Below are 22,540 nucleotides of genomic sequence, written 5' to 3'. Positions count from 1 at the left end.
ATGGAATGGATAAAGGGAAGATTCCCTTTCCCATCTTCTATTCAGGACTGGCAAGGATGCTTCTGGAGGGATCAACATACTCAGTAAAAAACAGGTCATTCATAATTTCAACATACTCGCTCAGTATCTGAGCGACCGTATTTTTCTAGTCAACAGGCTACGCAGAGGGACAGGGATCAAGGGGTCCCCACTCGGTTTCTCACAGACAGATCTCCCTGGAGATCTGAGACAGACCAGGTCTGTTTAGAGGGCTCCTTATCTGAAAGGCCGGGGCAGCACCTCCGATGAGAAAAGCACTTTGGTCCAAGCACGGGAAGCTCACCTCAGCCTGAAGGCTTTCGAGGCGGACGATGTGCTGGTTGGTTGACGAGTTTTTCGCACGGAAGTCTTCTCTGAGGGCGTGGACTTGCATGGAGAGTTGTCTCTCAACTTCTGAAGCCTGTAAACAGACAAGACCTGAGCGCTGACTCAGAGGGTGTGCAGAGACCGTCTGTTTGGATCTCTGCCTTCCATTTCTCAAGCACCTCTGTTCTGTAAGGAGTGCTGGACGACACGCCCGTTCCCTACCCGGTCCCTTTGCTCTCTCACGCCCAGACAAGACTAACCCCCGTCCCCACCTCCGTCACGCACGACGCCCAAGACCACTTTGCGGCTCAGAGGAAACGGGCCTAGAAAATACTAAGTTCTCCGATGTTAGTTACCATCATTGTGGCTCTGCACACAGCAGGGGCTCAGCAAACACCTACTGAATTGAAAAGAAGTCTCAGTGTTTTACATGGAAGAATGAGACGCCTTCCTTAGAAATGCCTTTAGTTCTCCTATCCGCTTCCTCGGTGGGGCGCAGGCAGATCAGCTGTCCGTACCCCTCACTTCCACCCAACATGGGCACAATTAAAATACCCTGCCACGTCTGTTTGGATTTTTGCTGTTCATTCCTCAAGGGCTTTTTTTTTTTTTTTTGCAACTTTCAATTCTCTGGGGAGTGCTGGCTGTGGTGCTCAGTTCCCACCCTAAATCCATTTATTCCCTAATGCTGAAACACAGCCAGCACCAAACACCTCGTGGTGTCAGCACCTTCTCTTGAACATGTTCAGGAGGGTATTTTGAAACAAAGCTCCCTTGGAAAGACCCGAACTTAGTCGTCCTCCTGGCCCAGCCCCCGCCCAGGAGCGCCCAGGACCCTGCCCTGGGGAGGAGAGCCACGGGACAGGGTAAGAAGCCACCTCAGTGCTTTTCTGAGGCCAAACGGGGTCAGTAAGCTTTACGGGTTCCCAGGGGAGATCACGGTGTGCCGAAATGGTTAGAAAAGGTTTTTGGAGGAGGTGGGATGGTAATAATGTTGAAATGGTAGGCTAGCTGTTTAATGAGGCTCTCACAGTAATGGTTACATGTTCAATAGTTGCTTTTATCTTCAAGTGTTATACAATCGTCTATCTTTTTTTTTTGTCCCATAGATTCAACAAATGTGGCCCCCTGCCCCCAGACTACAGAGCCACAAGAATCTTAAACTACAGTGCTGATTTCCAAAGTTACAGAACACACAACAAAAGAAAACCAAACCATCTCTTTTTCCTCCTTATTCTAAATTTAATTTTAAACACCACTGCAGCTTGCTTTAGACTTCTTAATCACTGAGAAACATTAGTCACTTTTGCCTAAAAATAACATGAGTATTATTTCCTTAGCACTTACTATGTGCCAAGAACTGTGCTAAATGCTTAAAATGCATTATCTCAACTGTCACAACCAATGTAGGGCCTATCACCCTCAATGTACTGCCAAGGGAACAGGCTCAGGGTAGTGAAGGAACGCGCCCCACCACTCAGTAAATGACAGCATCAGAGCGGTAAACTTTGGGCTGACTTACCCCTGAATTATGACTGTACTATTGCTTTCTTTTACAGTATCTGGAAATAGTTTTTCCTATTTCTGTTGCTTACTATTGAAATCAACTTTATGAGTCCAATTTAGCAGGGCATTTTTTTTTCTTTTCTTCCTCTTTTTTTTTTTTTTTAATACTAAGCAATTTAAGACTCTTGAAATTTCTTCAAATAGAATTTAGGGCCCATAAGGAAAATTTCCTCTCATAAATGCTGCGGTTTGATTGCCTCTACTGAATTCAGTTGACTATCAGGGTTTCAAATACGCTTAGATTTGCAAAGCACTGGGTAATTCAGGCCACTGACCTCATTCCCAGCATCACCACCTTGACATGAATCATGAGACAGCCGAGCCACAGAGATGCACTGAGGGCTATGAATCTAGCCCAGGTGGTATCAGAAACGCTCCTGGAGACGTCTCCTCTCAAAGCGATCTTCCTAGAAATAAAATTGGTCTCTTCCCTCCAGGAAGCCTGAGTCCAGAGTCTGAGCTCCTAACCACTAAGTTACAAAGTCTCCTTTAAATGTCTGACTCCTCAGATGTGCCTAAGGAGGTAAAAGGCTTTTAACCTACATCTCTCATTTGAATCTCCCAACAGCCCTAAAAGCAGGAAGTCGCTGGCCTTGTCCTGCAGACAAGGCGACGGAGGCTGAGAGGGAGTGGCCCTGTCCAGTGGTGGAGGGGACGGATCAACTAGAGGTTCAAGTCTAACATCTGCCAGGAGCTAACGCACCTTCCAAAGTATAGTAGCTCCTTCTTTTCCAGAGATGGAAACCGGCTCAGATATTTAGACCTGACTAACAGGATGAATGGTAGCAATTCTGCACACAAATGAAGTAATAATCTCTGAAGTTTGTATGTAACTCTAATATTCTAAATGCTCTCTGAACAAAGTATCAGGAAGGCTACAAAGCCAGTTTTAGTTCCATAGTGACTTTCAGAGCTTCTCTGAAGTTCTTCAAGTAGCAGAGTTAGCCGGAGAGACAGAGGTCTTCCTGAAGGGACCCACGCGGCTCCTGAGAGAACAGGTGGGATGTCGGAAAGAAAAAAAACTTAAGGGTCAGATGGTGAGGGTTAGAGTCCCTGTCCTACCATAGATGGTGTACAAGTTACACGAGTCTTTTAACCTGAGCCTCACTTTCTCAGATTGTAAACACGTTTCTCCTTCACATTGTAATCCAGAAAGGGCAGGTCTAAACGAATGCCCACTTCCTTACTTCTTACTCAGGACGTTGTGGGATTGAGTCGAATCACTGAGGTTTTGGGAAATAAAAAAGGAAAGAAACACCACGCTGCTACAAATTTAGGGCGACCATGGGAAATAGGAAAAGACCCAAGGATCAGTTGCTTGTTTGCTTTTTTAAAACTCAGGTGCTGAGAACGTGCTGTGCACGTTACAGGGGGCTGTCACACGCACAGTCCGCTTGTGGGGTCTGCACTGAGAACAACCTGCTAAGTGACTCAGCCAACGTCATGAAGGTGATGGGTCAGGCTAAGAAATACAGGCAGATACAGAAATATCTGGCAGCCATACCTTCCCGTTCTGCTGTCCTGGTGCCCTTTCAAAGATAAGCTATCCAAGAGTCAGCAAATATCCAGGAGCCAGATCTCTCTTGGAGATAAAAAGTTTTGCTACTTCTAGGTTTAGGGCAGCCGTCATGGCCTTGGGACCTTTTTTTGACAGCGATGGTGGAGGAGGGTGGTGATATTAGGACAACGCATTCTGAAAGTAGAAAACGGCAGGCCTGGGACTTAGAGTTTACTTCTCAAAGTGATGCGTTTTGGCTACTGCGCCTGGTTAAGCAGCCAGTGACACCTGTGGCAAAAAACTGGCAAAGAACGACACCTACAATCACAGGTGAATATAAAAAAGACGGTATGGTTTTAGTTTAGGTATTGTTCTTCTTAAACTCTTACTTGTTTTTCCCCCTCTAATAAGAGTAACAAATATTTAGAGTAAAAAAATTAAAGGGAACCAAAGGACTGAAATGAAAGTTTAAGCCCCCACTCATCCTTGATCATCAGTACCGCTCTCCACTGTGTATCTAATATCATTCACATTAGGGACACTTCTTGTGAGCCTCTGTAGAAATTTTCTATTATCTATCTAAAATATTACTAAAATTTTGGCCTTGCAAATATAGTATTTTAACATCTTTCCATGTCAATATGAAGATCTACTTTACTCTTTTTAACAACTGTCTGGTACTTAGTTATATGACTCAACTTTATGAGCGTTCATAGAGTGTTTCAATTCTTTGCTACTATAAACACTGCTGTAAAAAACATCCTTGTTCACCCATCTTTGTGCTTGTGGAAGAATATCCTGCAAGTGCATGAATCCCTGTAAGTGGAATTGCTGGGTAAAAAGATACGCACTTTCACTCCGACAGGTACTGCCAAACTGTCCCCTCAAAATGCTGCATCAAACTTACTGTCCCCGCCACCGACAGAGCACAAACATGCCTGCTTCCTTGCCACCCCCGGGTATTATGAAATGTTTTAATCTTTAGATGATTATTTCTAATGTTCTCAAAAACCTGCCTTTTATTTTCACTGCATACAGATTGGATGATAAAGAAACCAAGACATTCAAGAAATAGCTCTAGTTCTGTTAAAGAATGCTGAGAAGTTTAGCACTTATAGATAGTCCTTGAACTCTCTGAAATTAATTCTTTTTATAATCTGAGTGCTTGGGTCATTACTATTTAATTAATCCTCAAATAGGCAAAGCAAACTGACAGTGTGTTCCCTCTCCCCGCTACGCTTGACTTGGTCAGAGTACCATCTAGGACAGATTACTTTCTCTCCACTGAGCAGAGCTGTTCCATGATTACGTTTCCTATTGACATGATTAATAACATATGAGCATTTCACCAAACTGGAACATTTTAAATTTGTTTAAACTGGCCAAAGTAGAACTGTTAACTTTAAACTTTCTTGTTAAACGAAAGCAAGGATATTGCATTAGTTACACATGAGCATCCATTTAACTTATTTGTCAAAAGAAAAAAAAATGAACCAATTAACTTAGAAATTACAGTAGGAGAGAGCTACTATTTTAACACTCTGCCTGATTTTCTGAGTTTTGCTTGAAGAGAGAAATACACAATCTTTTTTCTGCTGGGGCATGATAAGTAACTGGCACCTGCCTGTGGTGAGGGTCCGTGAGATTGACAATGAGGGTGACAGTAACCCCTATAAAGGTGGTTCACATATTGGGCATCTAGTATGTGCTTTATCCTCTTGTAAGCATTTCACATTTATTATCTCACTTGGTCTTTACAATAACCTAAAGAAATAGGTGGTCTAACTTTCCCCATTTGCAGATGAGGATATCAAGAGTCAGTCATTTCCCCAAGTCACACTGGGGCTGGCAAGTGCTGGAGCTGGGACTCCTCCCAGATCTGCGGCTCTCAGCCTCAACGCGTCACATTCCCTTCCCATCCCCCTCTGCTCCCTCTTAGAAATCCTTATTAAAATGGAAGTGACATCAGAGCAACAACCTTGAATTTATTCTAATGTAAGACAAAGGGTGAATTATTTAAAGCCATTTGTAATTTATTAAGGTTGAAAACTGTTAAGGATACTCATGTTCAAATAATTACATTTATTTTCAATTTATTTTTCAATTTTCAGTTTCTGTAACAGAACCCCACTGCAGAATACTAGAACGTTTTAAAAAATATTGTTAATATTTTGTTGATCTCTCCTATCTTTCTACATGTTTGTGTACGTGTGTGTACAATTGCTCATGATCATATTACTCGTATAGATTTTTCTCTTTTTTCACTTAGCATTGTATCAGAACACTTCCATGTTATTTATTATTATGCTTCTTAATCTTTACTTTAAATGACTGCATAATATTCCATCAAGTAGATAGATATGTTATAATTTCCTTTACCACTCCCCTGTTAGGCACCTGGAATTTTCCCATATTTTGCACTGAGGTGGTGGTAGCAGAACTTCATGTGAGTAAAAGTGGAATGGACAACCTTCCTGTGTCAGAAAGGTAGATGACTATACTTTTATAGAACCAAAAATGGATTTATGATAAGCCTTTGCATAGCTGGAAAATCCAATTAACCAGAAGTCTGTATTTTCCTTATTTTCAAGGTTTTATTGTTAAAAATTTTCAATTTTGGTCATGGGTGCCATGAGGCTATTGATGGCATGTTACATGATAAGTCTCCTATTTACTATCTTGATTATTTATAGTAATAAAAGTGACAGCCATCTACTGGATGATAAATAAATGCAAAAATATGTAATAGTCTTTTTGTTCTCACTAGGTTTCAGTACGCCAATTCCTCCCAAAGCCTTTCAGAAATAAAACTCAGAAGTAAAGTTTGTCATGTATTTACGTTTCCCTCTATTTTATTTTTTAATTAAAAAGAATTTGGGGGAGGGAGGTAATTAGGTTTACTTATTTATTTTTAGAGGTACTGGGGACTGAATCCAGGACCCTGTGCATGCTAAGCATGCATTCTACCATTTGAGCTATTCCCTCCCCAGCTATAATTTCCTTAATGTATGAATATAGTTAAGATTTTCACCAATACTTTTCCAAAAAGAAGGCTTCGTTTCTGATAATATGGTGGGCTAGGTTATCTGGACTGAACTTCCTACTGAAAACAGCTGAAAATACTGGATAAAAGCACCCAGTGGGGAGGTATAGCTCAGTGGTAGAGTGCCTGCTTAGCACGCTCAAGGTCCTGGGTTCATTCCCCAGCATCTCCATTAAAAAGCAAATAAATAAAAACTAAATATCTCCCCTCCCTAAAAATAATTTTAAAAATAAAATTAAAAAAATTTAAAGGATTTTCTTTGTGGAAAAAGAAGTTACAAACAAGGAAAGATGGAAGGCTAGCATGAACTCTGTGCTACTGGATTAGAATTGGAGATATCAGCATGAACTTGTGGTTTTTAATATACATATAAATGGACAGAATGAGAAATAATTTAGATGTCTGTTACTTGTGTTAGCATATATACACTTATTTCCTGCTCTGTCTTCTGAGAGGACCTAAACGTAATGACATCCTAGTGCTCACATCTTGGTTTCTGAACACCAATCTCTGACAAATGAAGCTAAGCTCTTTGGAGAAATGGCTCATTCCAGGGTTGGGGAAGGAAAAATTCAAGATGAGCCTGGAACATCTTGCGATGCCAGAGAGAAAGTACATGCTCAAAAAAAAAAAAAATGGCGGTATACTGAATGCACACAGGAAATCAACCTGAAGGAGCTCCCAGTGGCGAAGGCTGGGACCATTTGATCAATAAAACAATAATAACGATAGTAGTGAATTATAATGCATAGAATAAGATAAGTACTCTTGAGCCCACAGTGATAAATAATTGGACAAATTAATTAATGGGGGGGGGAAAGAGACAGCTCTTCCTGACAGAAGAATTCCAATTAAAAAAATGTAGAAGGAATGATGGAAACAGAAAGTCACCATTAGGCAAGCATCACAGTCATAACAGTTGCAGGCAAGAGCCAGAGGATGGGTGCTAACAAATGGGGGCAAAAGTTTGATGAGAAACAGGATGTTTACACAGTGTCAAAGGCTATCTCCCCATAAGACTTACTAACTACAAAGAGGAAAAGAGTAACTTCACAGTAGAGAGACCTGGCAGATTCCACCTTGGCCAAGCGATGAAAGTTAGTGCCGCCAGTAAAAACTGTGTCCTCAGCGCGGCACACTGAGAAGAGCACAGCTGCACTTCTGTGCTATTGTCACAGAACTGCACATGGTACATGTCTTAAGGAAGAACAAAGTGTACAGCTGCGTGACCTTGAGGAAATTATACAACCACTGTACCTCAGTTTCCTCATCTAAAAAACGGTGATTAAAAGAGCTACCTTAACAGTTATGCCAGCATTAAAATTCGATAATATGATAAAATGTTTAGCACAGACTAAATACGTAGTATGTTATAGCTACTACTGTTGTTTACGATCAAGTGAAAACTCTAAATAGAATGCTGACATTTGTTCAAAGGGACAGACGCAATTTGAAGGCTGAAACCTCCAAGACTCTCTAGTTCTCTCCCCTGATCTGGCAGCTGACGAAACTAACGTGTGAGCGAAAGTTAGTGTCCTGTCTCAGCTCACCTAAGCTGCTGAGCGCTCGACTCTCATTTTCTGTGTCTTTCCATTTTACTACCATTTTTTTCCTTTTAGACAAAAACAAATAGCCACGAACGGGATGATTTTGGGGGATGCCAAAACTCACCCCCTGGAATGAGGAAAGTCTGACGCCACTGGCCATGTGTATTACTCATGGGAGGGAGCGCCTGTTTATGTGAGATATGTGAAAAGCGGCCCTTTGACATTTAGAAGGTGCACGCCCACTAGATAGAGGCCATGTCTAATTTTGTTTTATTTCAACTAGCTTTAAAGTTGGAGCACAGTAAGTTTTATTACCATCTGTTTAATCATTGTCACAAACGTAATCCCTCAGTATCAAAGACCAGCAACTCTGACGGCACAGGCTTTTTAATTGAAAAAGAAAAAAGGACAAATGTTAATCTGCTCTTGTTTCTGGAGGAGGACCATTATTCTATGTCAGATCCCTACTTCCAGTTAAATAAAAAACATTTCAGAAGACGTCAGAGAGAGTAGATTTTTTTAATTTTTGCTTTTAAATGTTCTATGAGGACTCATACAATAAGATCGGCCCCAGATACTGCCAGTAGACTGTATTCACAATCAGAGCTTTTGATTCAGTTAGTCTTTTTTTTTTTTCTAAACCAAAATGACACAGTCCTCTGCGTTAACTTGGTGGCCTGGCACTTTGCACTGATCCCAACACGGATGGAACACTTGCTTTCTATGCCTTTAATTGAGGCTACAGAGATGAATAAGACTCAGTTCCTGTGGGAAAACTGTCTTCCACGCTCAAGCTCTGAAAAGAACACGGTCTTTCTTCTCCACCAGCTACTGCATCGTGTAACGTCAGGCAAAACCGCACAACCATTTGTGCCTTAGTTTCCTCACTTGTAAGAGGACAGAGTGGGAGCCACCTCACAAGGCTGTCGTGAGGATGAAATAAATTAAGCCACGTAAAGTGCGTAGGAGGGTGTCTGGTACAAAGCAAGCTCTGTGTGTGCCGCTGCTGCCCTGCTCCTGTCGTCATCCTCATCACTTTCTGTGCCGGTTCTAACAACCCAGACTGAAGATCTGATGGTTATGTCATCAGGCACAGAAAAGCCTAGAAGATTAAATGTAAAAGAGGGCAGATCTTAAAGAGCCTAAGAAGACGCGGCACAGAGGTTGAGGCAGAGAGCGACAGCCCTTTCCTGGGGCTGAGCTGCAGACAATGTGGGCACTCTCTTCTGTCCACGGATGGTGGCGTAGTGATAACAGAAGCCCTGAGCGGTCTCAATGGGTAAACAGGGGAGTGGACATGGAAATACAGACAAGCTAGAAGAATTACGATCTGCAAAACTGAGGAACTGCATTGTCTACAAGAACACGTCTATCTTGGAACAGGCCTCCCTGTTCCCTTGGGGTGGAAAATACTGTGAGCGCTGCTGACTTCCCAGAATGCGAAATGTTTCTGCTTTAAAAAAATTGCATGGAGATACTTGGAAAAGAAACTGAGAACCTTCTCATAATAAACAGGAAGGCTGAGAGGGAAGATAGATACTCTGAATGGCATTCTACAAATGTTATCTTAGGTCTGTGGTGGGAATGGGCTGAAGTAAACACTTAGGGGGTCTTCACTGGGAGACAAACAGCATCATAGCGACACTCAGGGCTCCCTCAGAAAAAATGACTGTCATGTCTAATCCTAATCAAGAAAGTTCTAGTTTTTTTAATGCTTTTTACTGCTTTTGGTCACTTGGCTCACTAGAGGGGACTCATCGAGACCTTAAAAGAAGGTTAAAAAGTATCAAATGTTCCTGTCTGGAGCTGGGGAAGGGTTAAGGAAAACTTACTTTCCAAACTAGTGGTCTCTTTCTTCTTCCCAGCACCATACAAACAAAACTATTAACCAACTTACGCCTTCTTCTTTTCCCCCTGAACATGCCTCTATGATTTTGCTTATGGTGTGCTCCCTTTTGGGAATCTTTCTCCTTGAAAATTTTCACCTGATAAACCCTTCATCTTAACAGCCCGGTTCAGAGGTGACCCCTAGGCTGCTCTTACTGTCTTCTAGCGTAAGATGACTACATCATTTTCAGCCCTGTAATACTCTGCTTTGCGTATTACACACTCTAGTGTGTTTCCGTGCTTATCACACAGTCTGTTCTGTTCATTTGTTCATATGTCTGTTTTTTTCTCTCATAGTGTGAAGGACTTAAGGACAGGAATTGTATCTCATACTCATCTTTGCCTAAAAATGTACACCACACACAGTAGGTACTCAAATGTTCAGTGTATGAGATAAAATCTGAACACTTTGCGTGAATACTTCTTGAGAGAGTCAACCTGAGACTGCAGAAAACAGAAGTGGGATTAAGCTAAACCCCAGGAGTGTCCCTTTAGCAAAGTTCCAGCAGGATCATCAGGTAATTAATGAGATAATTCCCTTTGATTTAAATAGCCTATCCCCAGAAAAGGGCACTAGTTCCTCCTACAGGTCATCACCATGACTCGAGCGGATTTACTCCTGCTTTGATGTAAATTACCCATGACTGATCTGCGGATTTGCAGCTTGGTGCTTCTACCTGTACCTTCACTCTGCTTTTGTGTGCGGAGTCTTACACACTCAGAACCCACAACTTCCTTCCCTGTGCCTTCTATAAACCTCACAGAACCCCCTTCTTTTATAAGGTCCTTATTGTTGGAGTGGAAATAGATTTAGGTGAAATCCTTTTTGGAGCTTGTCATTAAATAGGCACCCCCAAAAGTAAATGTGGGAGCAGGCTTTAAATTCAGATTGCTTCTATCCCAGAAGCAAGGCTCGTGTTCTGTTGGTTTGGGTTGAATGCAGCAAAATGAATCTGAGGGAAATGAAGATAATGAATATTCATTAAGCATTTTCTATGTCCAAGCACTGCTTCAGGTAATACAAGGTATTTCATTTTATTTTAACAATGCTATGGGATACGTCCTGTTAGCCCATTTAATAGGTGAAGAAAGTGAAGCTGAAAGAGATTAAGTCACACTGAGGTCACTTAACTAGCAAATGATAGAGCTACTATTCAAACGCAAGTTTGATCCAAAAGCCAATGAAAATGCCACCACACAACCACACCCAAGGGACAAGACTCCTCATGCTCACCTCTGGTTAGGTTTAGCAGCAAAAACCAGACATCCAGTGGGCACTTTAGTGTTTCAAGACCACCTCTGGAATTCCTCTCCAGCTCTGCCCTCCTCTCTGACTTCAGGCTCCTCAGTCTAGCTGCCTACCCCACACGCCTCAAACTCAATGTGTAGGAAAACTGACCTGCTGACCCTAGAACCTCTACCCAAATGTGTTTCTTCTGTGTCTTCCCATCCTCAGCGGGTGGCAATTCCACTCCTAGGAGTTTCAGGCTCAGACACAGGAATTATCCCAGACTCCTTTTTTCCCCCCTCTACCCATATCTGGTCCATCTACAAATTCTATGGGCTGTACCTCTGAAATTTACCTCTGAGGGTTGTTATGAGCATGAATGAGTTGATATTTATAAACAGTTAGAACAGTGCCTGCCATGTATAATAAGCACTCTGAGTATTTATGAAGCAAAAGAAATAGCCAGCATCCCACCGCCACTCTCCATCCCCACCCTCCCCACCTAGTTCCGGCCAGCTTCAGTGCTCACTGGGACCACTGACAGCAGTAAGTCGTCACCTAAATGGTCTCCCTGCTTCCAGCCTTGCCCTCCTACAGCCTACTCACCAAGCAGCAAAGCAATCCTTTGAAAACCCAAGTCATATCCTGTTACTGCTCAAAACCATGTAGACCTTTTCCATCTTGCTCAGAATAAAACAAAATAAAGCCCTTCTGGCTTCCAAGACTCTATAAGACTCCTTCCTCCATCGACCTTCATCTCGGAGCTCTTCTTCCATCCACTGCCCCCTCTTTGTTCTACTCATCCTGGCCTCCCTGCCGTCCTCAGCCCCACCGAGCTCACTCTCCATCATGATCTGTGCCTCTGCCGTCCCTCTTCCTGGAACGCTCTTCCCTGAGGTATTTCCAAGGCCTGTTCCTTCACACATCAGGTCTCTTCCTGATGTCACCTCATCAGAGGGGCCTCCTTTGTTCACCTGGTCCCTGCCTGTGTCAATCTCTAGTCCCTCCCTGTTTGGTTCTAATGTAGAGCACTTATCGCACCCGACACTTAGCACTTTGTTAATGGAGTTAATTGCCTCTCTCTCTCTGCCCTGATGTCAGTTCCAAAAGGGCCGGGCCTTAGTTTCATTTGCCCATGTTTCATAACCCCAGTATGCAAAACTACGCACGCAGTAGACAAAGTAGTTGAATACAGGGAGAACATGTATATAATCACTCATTGTAAACTTACGGTTGTCTATAATATACTCCTAAAATGTCACAGAGAACAAGACAAATTCTATAAAATGCCCATATTACAGAACAAGTTCAGTTTTCAGCAGGAAAATTTTATTTTTAGATCTTAAGGGTTTTATTTTTAAATTTTGTCTTTCATTTTAGTAAAACTGACAGAAGACGAGTCAAGCCAATTTTACCTCTGTACCTAATTACTTATCAATAGTCACAAAAATATCTATAAATTAGATATAAAGGCTTTCCCCTGCTCAGAGTTACCTTATCTGTTATGTCCATTTTGCAAAAAATATTCAAACAGAATTCAAGCCTAATGATATTTCCTTATAGAGGAAAGTCCACAGCAAGATTTTTTTCTTAAAAACATGTCCTACTAAATGTTCAAACATGGAAATGGGAACTAGCAGGGTTTAGATTTTGGAGACAGCAGCTAAGTAGTTGGGTAATCTCCCAGTGGGACATTCTACCAGCAAATTTGGGCATTTGTTGATGAAAAAACTCCTCACGTCTTGCCTCACTAAGATTATATACCATCGGATGGTTGTCATGGAAATAGCAGTGATGCTAACAAGGATTAGCCCCACAGGGTTTACTACTGGGCACAGAATTATTTTCTGTGAAGTCACTGGGGAAGCAACACAGATATGTGGGGATCAAAAGCTGGAAGGACTTAAGTGGGGGAAGGCAGGGGTGCCCAAACTCTTCCTCCAAATCAGAGTCTATCCATCCCTGACCCTTCTAATACCTACAGCTTGATCACCTAAGTTCTGAGTCTCTAAATCCTACATCGTCCGCAGAGCCTTCCCTAATAAACCTGAGCTCTCAGTCTCTCGATTCTTATTTTAAAAAATGGCCATCATATCATAATTTAATTATCTAAGGATGGTGTCCTGAGTGGTTCCCCAGCTGCAAGCTGAATGCAGGGTTCCTGAGTGCTCACCCCGCACCAGAGCTAAGCTCACGTGACGTACTTCCTTCAGTCCTCATGATGATACCTGTTGAGCAGGTATTATTAACCCACTACTTAGATGTGGAAACTCAGCCTTGGAGAGGATAAGTGACTTTCCCAATATAACAAGTTATTTCCCCCAATCACTAGTGTTTGACTGTAGACTCCTCAAGAAAAGGGTGGCTCACCTCTTGCCACATCTCCAGTATTCAGAAAGGGCTTGGTTTACAATGGGCAACCAGTTGACAAAAAATAGCTTAAAGAAAAATCAACAATAAAAAAAGAATCAAAAGAATTACATTTGATGTAATCAAGTAGGAAGGCAGAGTCTGCTGGGTTTTTTTTTGGTTTAAGAAATCAAATATACTGAAAGACCTCTAACAATGTCCATTTTCTATTTTGAAAAAAAAAAGTAAAGCTATAACTATGGGGGGATGGGTACAGCTCAGTGGTACAGCACATGCTTAGCATGCATGAGGTCTGGGTTCAATCCCCAGTACCTCCACTTAAAAAAAAAAAAGGCTTTAACTGTGAACATACTGGTGTTTGGTTATGATCAGTTCTGAGGTATGTTGCAAGTCATCTGTTACTACGAACAAAGTAATGAAGTAAAGATTTCATTACTTTAAAAAAGTTCCAATAGTAACAAATACAAAAGGTTCACTTGCTGCATTTCCTTGAATGGGAGAGCAAAGGTATAGTGAGAGTTAGCCCTCTGAGCAAATTGAACAAGTGTCTTGATGGAAAAAAGGTTAACCACTGGCTTAAGGAAGAAGCACTGGGGCAGGGATGACCTGTCAGCAGATTCCATTCCTAACTGGGTGAACACAGCGATTCATGTAAGCAATCTGCTCTCTGTCCTCAGGCCTTCAAACACATGGGACAACTCTACCCACAGCCAGACCACCCCTCAGGAGCAATTAGATGTTACTTTGTGTTCTGAGTTGGCATCTGTTCTATTTTCTTGTTCCTCCAAGGATGGCAAGGGAGCAAGAGGAGCTTAGCACTTCTGGAAACTGGTGTACTGGCTTTGCGAAAATGACACCAGTAAGCTTTGATTCAGATGTCTCGTTCTGAGAAAAATGGAAGGTCAAAGGATGACTCTCTTTTTAAAAATTCAGATTAAAAAACAGAAATGTATTATGTTAATAAACCAGGCTACAAATAAATGGCTTTATGACTGTAAACAAAGTAAGGTGTTCCCAAGTTAATGTGCACTTCTCAGGAAGAGTTAAGAGATTAAAAGCATATCTCACTCTCTCAGCTGTTAAACACTATTCTATTTAAACTTTCTTCTGTTTCCTTTCTGTCAGTCAACTTCCATGTCTATCTGGGATACCATGATGGAAATTATTAATTAACTGCAACCTTATAAGCCTGAAAATTCTTGGGAGAAGGGAAGCTTAAAAAGACAGAAATGAAAATATGGGCACACTCAGAAAGAGGCTCATTTAAACGTCAGAATAGTTATTCCAAACCAAAAAGAATCCAAATAACCTGTCACCTCAGAGCTCCTAGGTGGAAGAGAAGGTGCTCTATAAATGAAAATGATCATTCATTAATAAACCTAGCATACTAAGGAAGAGCGAAAGTACAAAAAGGCAACAACTGCAAATAGTGTGGCAACCCAATACTATTTCAACATACAATTACTGAATATCTACCATAGGCAAGGCGAAATGTGAGGCATTGATTAAGATGCAGCCCTGCATTCAAGGAGGGACCTGGAACAGGTAAATGAACAAACTGGGGATCACATTTGCTAAAGTGAAAACAGTAACACAGAGGTACATATATTAAAATATTGGGAGGTGGGGGGTATAGCTCAGTGGTAGAGCACGTACTTGGCATGCACTAGGTCCTGGGTTCGATCCCCAGTGCCTCTGTTAAAAAAATAAACTTAATTACCCCCCCATTAAAAAACATAAAAAACAAAACAAACAAATAAGACATTGCATTGATAGAGCTTAAGTTCTAGAAAGTGAATCCTTGAATAAAGCACACTGAATCAATGTCTTTATTTATACATTTGATCATGGTTAATTAATATTTCTATATAACGAGAAGCAATAGTTCTAAGATTTCCAGCAAATCAGCCATAATTACTATAAAAACACAAATTAAAAAAATAATATAAAGCCCCAAATGAATGGGCATTAGGCAGCATGAAAGAAATACATTTCCAGATGAACTTTAGAAAAAAACAGGACTGATGCTCCCAGTACAAGGAAATTGCTTACTGATTCTATAGTTTGTTTCCACACTATACACAGTGTAGCTAGTTTACACTACAGAAGAATTAAACGTGAATAAAGTCTATCCTTCTGACTGTGGAGTAAATTCATATAAATCCTGAAGTCATCTTCCATGGTTATACCTTCTGATCCATTAATTTTACTGCTAGGAATCTATCCTCAGAAATAATCAGAGAAGCTATCAAAGCTTTAGGTACCCAGCAATTCTGTGTGTATATCCTACAGAAACATGTGTTTATGTCAACCAAAATAGATGTCCAAGACTGTTTACAAGAGCATTGTTTGCTAACAGCTAAAACCTATAAGCAACCATTACTAGTACAGGGCATGTTATATATTCACACAATGGAATACAATACACCAAGGAAAATGAATTACCTAAGCTACATGTATCAACATGGATGAACTATATAAAAACAAAACGTTAAGCAAAAGAAGTCAGACACAAAATAATTCACACTGTATGATTCCATTTATGCCAAAGTCCAAAGTGAAACAGTATTACTTATGGATACATACTTAGCAAGTAAAACTCATTATAAAGTAAAGGACTGATTACCATAAAAGTCTGGATAGTAGTTCCTCTGGAAGAAGGGGGTTGTGCTCATGGAGGGGCTTCTAAGACCCTGAGCAGAGGGCTCAGTTAAGCCATGCTGACTCCTGACCACCAGCAATGGTGAGATAATAAATAAAAAGTTTGCTGATCCCTCCATCCCTTGAAAGAAATTAGCATGTGAAGCTAAATTCCAGTTAAGGAGTTTCTTGGATGATCTTATATGCATAAAGTCACATGTCATGGCCTCTCTAGGGTTCAACTGCCTAGCGCCAGAAGCTTCTAGGTAAGCCCGACACTCACCCAGGGGAAGGAGACCCACTACCAGACTGCAGCTCTCAAACTCCTTAGTGTTTAGCTAATTTTAGTATCACAATTTTCATTAAAAATAAGTCCAGTCATGCCTTGACTGTATTCTGCATGTTCCCAAACCTGTACTCATTAAAGGACAATTCTTAGTTTGTCATTTCTACAGACAGCAGATCTTATCCTTTATATCTGAAGTCTTCCTAATTTCATTTTTTAGAGATAAAGTATAATTTATATCAGTCTAAAACTAATACTGGTTCATTTTCTAAGATCAGAACACTAAGTTACATGGACCAAACAATATAACTAGTAAACCACAGGAAGTTACATGTGAAAGTTTAGCTGGTGACCCGCTATTTTCATCAAAATGCTCAATGACCACAAAAGACGAGAAACTGTGTTCCAGTATTTGCTGGGGGTGAAAACAGAATCTTTCAGAAGTTAGTGCCTGAGAACTCCACAGATTACTTGTCTTGTTAAAAGTGGGAAAACACAACTGAATAACGGAGGATCTCACATCATCATCATAACTGCACATCTTTGAAAAATTATGCTCTACACTGGAATTTGACACAACTTTGTAAAATGATTATAAAACAATAAAAAATGTTAAAAAAAAAATAAGTGCACATCTTCCAGCCAGAAATGCTTGACTTGAACCCATGAAGTTTTAATATAAAATGCCCAGTTAATAAGAAATGCCAGGGAACAGAAGAATGAGCTAAACGGCACCATGAAGAGGCAACCAGACAAATTCAGAAGCTGGAACTTCCTACAAGACAGTTGGCCCGGTTTTTCCAGCATGTCAATGAAAAACAGGAATTGTACTAGAATAAGTAACACATAAGGGGCCAGACATAAGGCAACAGACATAACGCAGGGTCCTGGACTGGATCCTGATTTGCAAACCAAGACTGAAGGGAATCTTTGGTGGTCAACTGGGGAAATTTGAATATGGGCTTGAAATGAGAATAACAGAAAATTCCTGGAGTAAAAAGGTAGGCCACTAATTTAAAAAGCAGGTTACAAAACAGTATATGCAGCATATGATATAATTTTAGTTTAAAAAAATCGTAGAGGTATTTACACCTCATCAGGAAAACAGAGCAGATCATTACTACCAGTCCCTTCCTTGGGCTTAGCTATTCCCTTAATGAGGGCTTGAAATTCTAATCATGGAGCTACATTAACGATAATCTACATTTCCTCTCCTTGTTTCAAGCTCAGCCTACTGGGTATACAGCTATTATTTGCAAGAGTATGTTCTATTTCTCAAGTAGCTTAAGAAATATTGATTCAAAAGAAGGTTAGTATGTATCAGCAACAAAAAAATTCTGTGGTCAAAAAAGTTTGAGGCACACTGAATCAAATATGTTTCTTTAAGACTTAACAAAAACTTTCAATATACTAATATACACTGCAAATCTCTGAGAAAGGAATATAATATTAAATGTTTCCTGGACTGCCTTGATCCTGAGATACATGTTTTTGGTATTGATGCTATAATGGTACATTTTGAGGGAAAGCTACTGTAAACACTTTGGAAAATTTTAAATAGATCTACATTTCAATTCAGGGTCCCTCTGATGGCAAACACATTAAAAATAAAAAAGAACACTTAGTTATAATAATGACAATGTTAGAAACTGTGTTCTACAGAATGAAGCTGGGAGCTCTTTGTCCTGTCTACTGAAGGGAAAAAACAAAACAAAACAGTGCTAACCTTTAGGTAAAATTACAGCTACGCAATTCAGAGCACAGAGCGGAATACTGCCCTGGGGCTTCCACGGCACAATCTGTTCATACCTGTTATGATATTAACTTATCTACCCTTAAATGACTTAGAGCAGATCCACTTTGGGCCTCTGACCACAGCATTAAAAGCCATGATTCTAAGGCTTCACATCTCCAGATCAGGGCCGATGTGTGCTTAGGACGCCCTGTTAGGGCCTCTTCACTGGCTTCTCGGCTTGTGACCCCTTTTTACGAGCCTTTCTCCTAAGTCAGCTGGCTGCCCTCTGACTTGACTCCTCAGTGGCCTGTAACTGTGGGATCTGAACAGCTAGGTTCCTGGCCAGTCTTGTCGCACTGCTGTCCATTTCATAAAACAGCACATTTGCTTGCTATTTTCACTATTCATCTTTCAAGGGGGGGAGCCAGTGCTCAGATAGGTGACTGACAATGGACCTTTGAAACATCTGGTAAAGCTAATGAAACAGAAGTGTCTGAAAGGTAGAGAGCAAAACACAGAATTAGAGATGCATTCTCATTAATTAAAACTCTAGTGAAAATGAGGCTTGGGGACACTACCAATCTGGTATTCCTAATAAAGCCACAGTTCCAGACATTGATAGAGCCACATTCCAGTTCTAGATCCTTGACCAAGTTGACAGTCATGATCCCAGTGGTCAGACACTACAAGAAAAACAAAGCCACTTAAACAGCTAGCCTTCCAAAACAGCCAATTTCCTGGATGAATTGAATCAGTAACAGCTTATTGGTAATGGTAAGGCAGAGCGAGACTGATACCCACCACTGCCTCTATTAAAACTCTGTCCCATTTAGGAACACAACTGTCAACATTTTAGTGCTTCTGAACCTGGACCTTCCTGCTGTTCGCCTATCTTTACTATAATTGCAAATTAAGAGTAAACAGATCCGTTAATTAGGGATGATGGTGTTAAGTGATGTTAGCCTCTGTCTCGGAAGAAAATAACTAAACTAGTCCTTCGGGGACCAAAGATATTCAGGATACTTACTACACTATGCCCAAGAGAAAATTCGGGGGCATAAATTGTTCCACAAGGAACGTCGTATTTTCAACAATGCCTGAGGAATGCAAATTGGATTTTTAAAGATCTCTAAGTCCAAGGAAAAAGAGCCATGATAGAATGCAGAAGGTGACAACAGTATGACAGTTGGTGCAGGCAAGACCTAGCTTATAATAATCAGCAATGCTGAGCATGTTTTCATGTGGCGATTGGCTGTGACATGGAGTAAGCAGGGCCAGGGTGTTTGCTTAGCTGGGGTTTGTGCACAGGCGGTCATGGAGGACCCGGCAGCCGCTAGAGCAGATCTCTCTCCACCCTGTCTCAGGGGCAAGGCAGTATCTGGGCTCTTCACAAGTGGAGTCGAGGCTTCCCGCTCCTCTCCTGTTAGTCCCAGCGAGCCTCCAACCAGCCCAGGGGGCTCGTCTCCCCGCGTAGGTCCCTAGGACTGGGGCGCCCAACCTGTGGCTCTCACTGCTCATTCCCCAGGGCAGGTGTCTACCCATGTATTCTCCCTGCTGCTCTGAGTCCCCTCCCAGGGGCACAGGTCCTAACCCGACAGCTTTTCTTCTCTTCCTACCCGAGTACGTGTGTATCATTCTTAAAGCCTTGGTCGTATCGGAGTCCTTCTGCCAGTTTCCAGTGAGAATTGTTCCACATATTTAAGGATTTTTGGTGTGTCTGTGGGGGAAGGTGAGCTCCACGTCCTCTTACTCTGCCATCTTGATCACTTTCTCTTCCCCAATATACCTTTTAAGGCTAATTTGTTCAAATTAGGATCCACACACGGCATTTGGCTCTTACGTCACAAGTCTCTTTTAATCTTGAGTAAATTCCCACTTTGTATCTTTTAGTTTTCTATGAAATTGAAGAGACCCAGCCAGTCCACTTCCTGGATTTGTCTGATTGACTCCTTATGAAATCAATTAACCTGTTCCTCTAACCTAGGGTTGGCCTCTTTTCTCTAAGGTCCAGAAAGCAAATATTTTAGGCTTTGTGGGCCACATCCTATCTCTGTCACATATTCTCTTTTGTTTCTTGGTTTATTTTTATTTTGTTCTAACAGTTCTTTAAAAATGTAAAAACTATTCTTAGCTCAAGGGCTATCGGCTGGATTTGGCCTGAGGGCTAGAATTTGCTCCTGCTCTAACCCCTGTATTTTCCCTAAACTGAAAGTCAATCTAAAAGCCTTGAACAGACTCAGATTAAACAGTTTTCACAGAACACTTCGCAGGTGGTGCTGTTACCTCGTGCTGCATCCCAGCAAGAAACACATCATGCCTGGTTAGCCCACTTCCCGTGATGCCGAGATAGGTCCCTGGGCTGAGTCACCCCCTCTGCTGTAAAGCTGCATTTTTCTCCTTGAAATAAGCAAATAATCTGTGGGATGACACTTCCAGTTTCCCTTTTACCTTTCACCTAAAGATTTTTATCATCTGTACGCGATTTTTGTCTGAATCAGCTATCTTATCAGGAGCTGAAATGGTGACTCCCTAATTATACCATTACTGCTACAAATAGAGTCGGCATTCTCACATAAAGAAGAGAACGCCCTCACTGCCTAGAGTTAGTCAGTTACCTGTAAAAAAAAAAAAAAAAACCCAAAACCAAAAAAAAAAAAAAGTTGCTCCTGGAAAAATGCTCAATTATTCCCTTTCATCAGTATTTAGAGTAAGGAGTCGCTATTAGGGTAATTTTTAAGGGAGAGGGTATAGTTCAAGTGGTAGAGCACATGCTTCGCACGCACAAGGTCCTGGGTTCTAATCCCCAGTCCCTCCTCTAAAAGTAAATAAACCTAATTTCCTCCCCCGACCTGCCAAAATAAAATAACTAAATGATATAATAATAAATTAAAAAAAATTAGAGTAATTTTTAACAGACAACTGTGGAGTGGGGAGAATTTTCTCTTTTCTGAGGATCATTATGGACTCATGGAATTTTACATATTCATGTGTATCAACCGTAGCTATTATTCTGCCTAACACGCCAACTGTCTCAACTTTAACCAGCAGGAGTCCCTTCCAACTGCCTTCTGAGTCCTTTTGACACAACTCCGTTTGCTTGTTTGCTTGAATCTCAAGTACACACGTAATTATTGCATTCGATTTTTAACGCTTTCTTGCTTCTAGCACAAAATGATGTCTCAGGCTCACTCTGTTAAGTTTCTACACCAGGCTTGGAATTAGACGTTTCTCCCAGGAGCCCCGGTTCCTTGTAGTGGGGAATGATACTTAGGAAGTAAAATCTGTGCGTTAGGGATGCTCATTGCTACCAATATTTCATTGCTTCTAGGCCCTCTGCAGACAGAGCTGGGGGGGAAATTCATGATGAACTGCACTTGTCTTATATGTTCTGATTTGGGCTTATCTATCTATCTTAACCTTTTGGATTCATTATTTTTATGTTGACCTCTTGGCCTCATTATTCTTCACAGCTGTCCCTCATATCCATCCTCTTTTTATACCACACTTGCTGTAACTGCTAAAGCATCTTGTTAAATACTGGGGTGCTACTATTTTTGTCCCTGGGTTGTACAATATTGCATGACTTTGACCATGAATCTCATTAAACAAAAATGAAGGGATACTGCCATTAAAATAATGTGTATCAACCCTTACCTGCTGACCACTCATTTTATAATACCACATCTGTTAATTATTTACCTATGAGAATAGTCAGATTAATTTGAAGAAGAACTCAAATTTTGTTTTCCATACCATTATCAAATTTTATAACCCTCTGAGCATTAGGGCACTGTGATTGGCACTGGAGACACAAACAAGTCAAGGCCGGCTGTAGCATGAGTTGCAGCACTACACACAACACAGCTTTCTAAGCCAGAAAGTACGCTAAGGACTTTATAAATAGTCCCCAATCCAAACAACCCTGCAAGGTGTACAGTATGATTCTAGTTGTGTTTCTAATAATCCCTATTTTTTTTCCAAATGAGAAAAATGTGCAATTGCAAACTCTTGGAACCTCAATCAACACAGCTAGTCATCAACAGAACCAAAATAAACCCAGGTTCTTCCAGCACCAAAACCTGACTCCATCTCACTGTGCCACACACTGCCTCCTAGAAGGAGTGATGGTGGAAGAAATGTGCCCTGACTTCAGCAAAGCTTAAGGTTTTTGCTTTCATTCCACACAGCCTCCTTTCAGACACTGACTGTGCCACTTGGGTGTTAGAAACGCTTCTCTGAGAGGCTCCTCCAATGGCTTGGTGTCATTCTAATAGGGTATTCCAGAGACTCCATTTTACTCAATGCCTTTACTGATGAAAGAATTAAGATACTTGTAACAGTGGCTGCTGATACTAATGTAGGCAAGAACAGCTGTTAGAATAGTAATTCTCCCTC

The 22,540-nt window shown here is 41.2% G+C and overlaps 1 protein-coding gene across 2 annotated transcripts in view; it reads right to left on the bottom strand.

Annotated features, from left to right (window-relative positions):
* The window catches only part of BICDL1 (BICD family like cargo adaptor 1), a 66,283-nt gene that overhangs the window by 24,035 nt on the left and 19,708 nt on the right, over window positions 1–22,540 (bottom strand). For both annotated transcript variants that reach the window (XM_031670028.2, XM_006204802.4), the window contains exon 3: window positions 323–439. In XM_031670028.2, the coding sequence (XP_031525888.2) occupies window positions 323–439 (117 nt within the window). The remainder of the gene's footprint in view (window positions 1–322; window positions 440–22,540) is intronic.

The sequence above is a fragment of the Vicugna pacos genome, chromosome 32 (assembly GCF_048564905.1).
Source record: "Vicugna pacos chromosome 32, VicPac4, whole genome shotgun sequence".
NCBI classification, from domain to species: domain Eukaryota; kingdom Metazoa; phylum Chordata; class Mammalia; order Artiodactyla; family Camelidae; genus Vicugna; species Vicugna pacos.
This window is presented reverse-complemented; position numbering and strand designations above follow the sequence as displayed.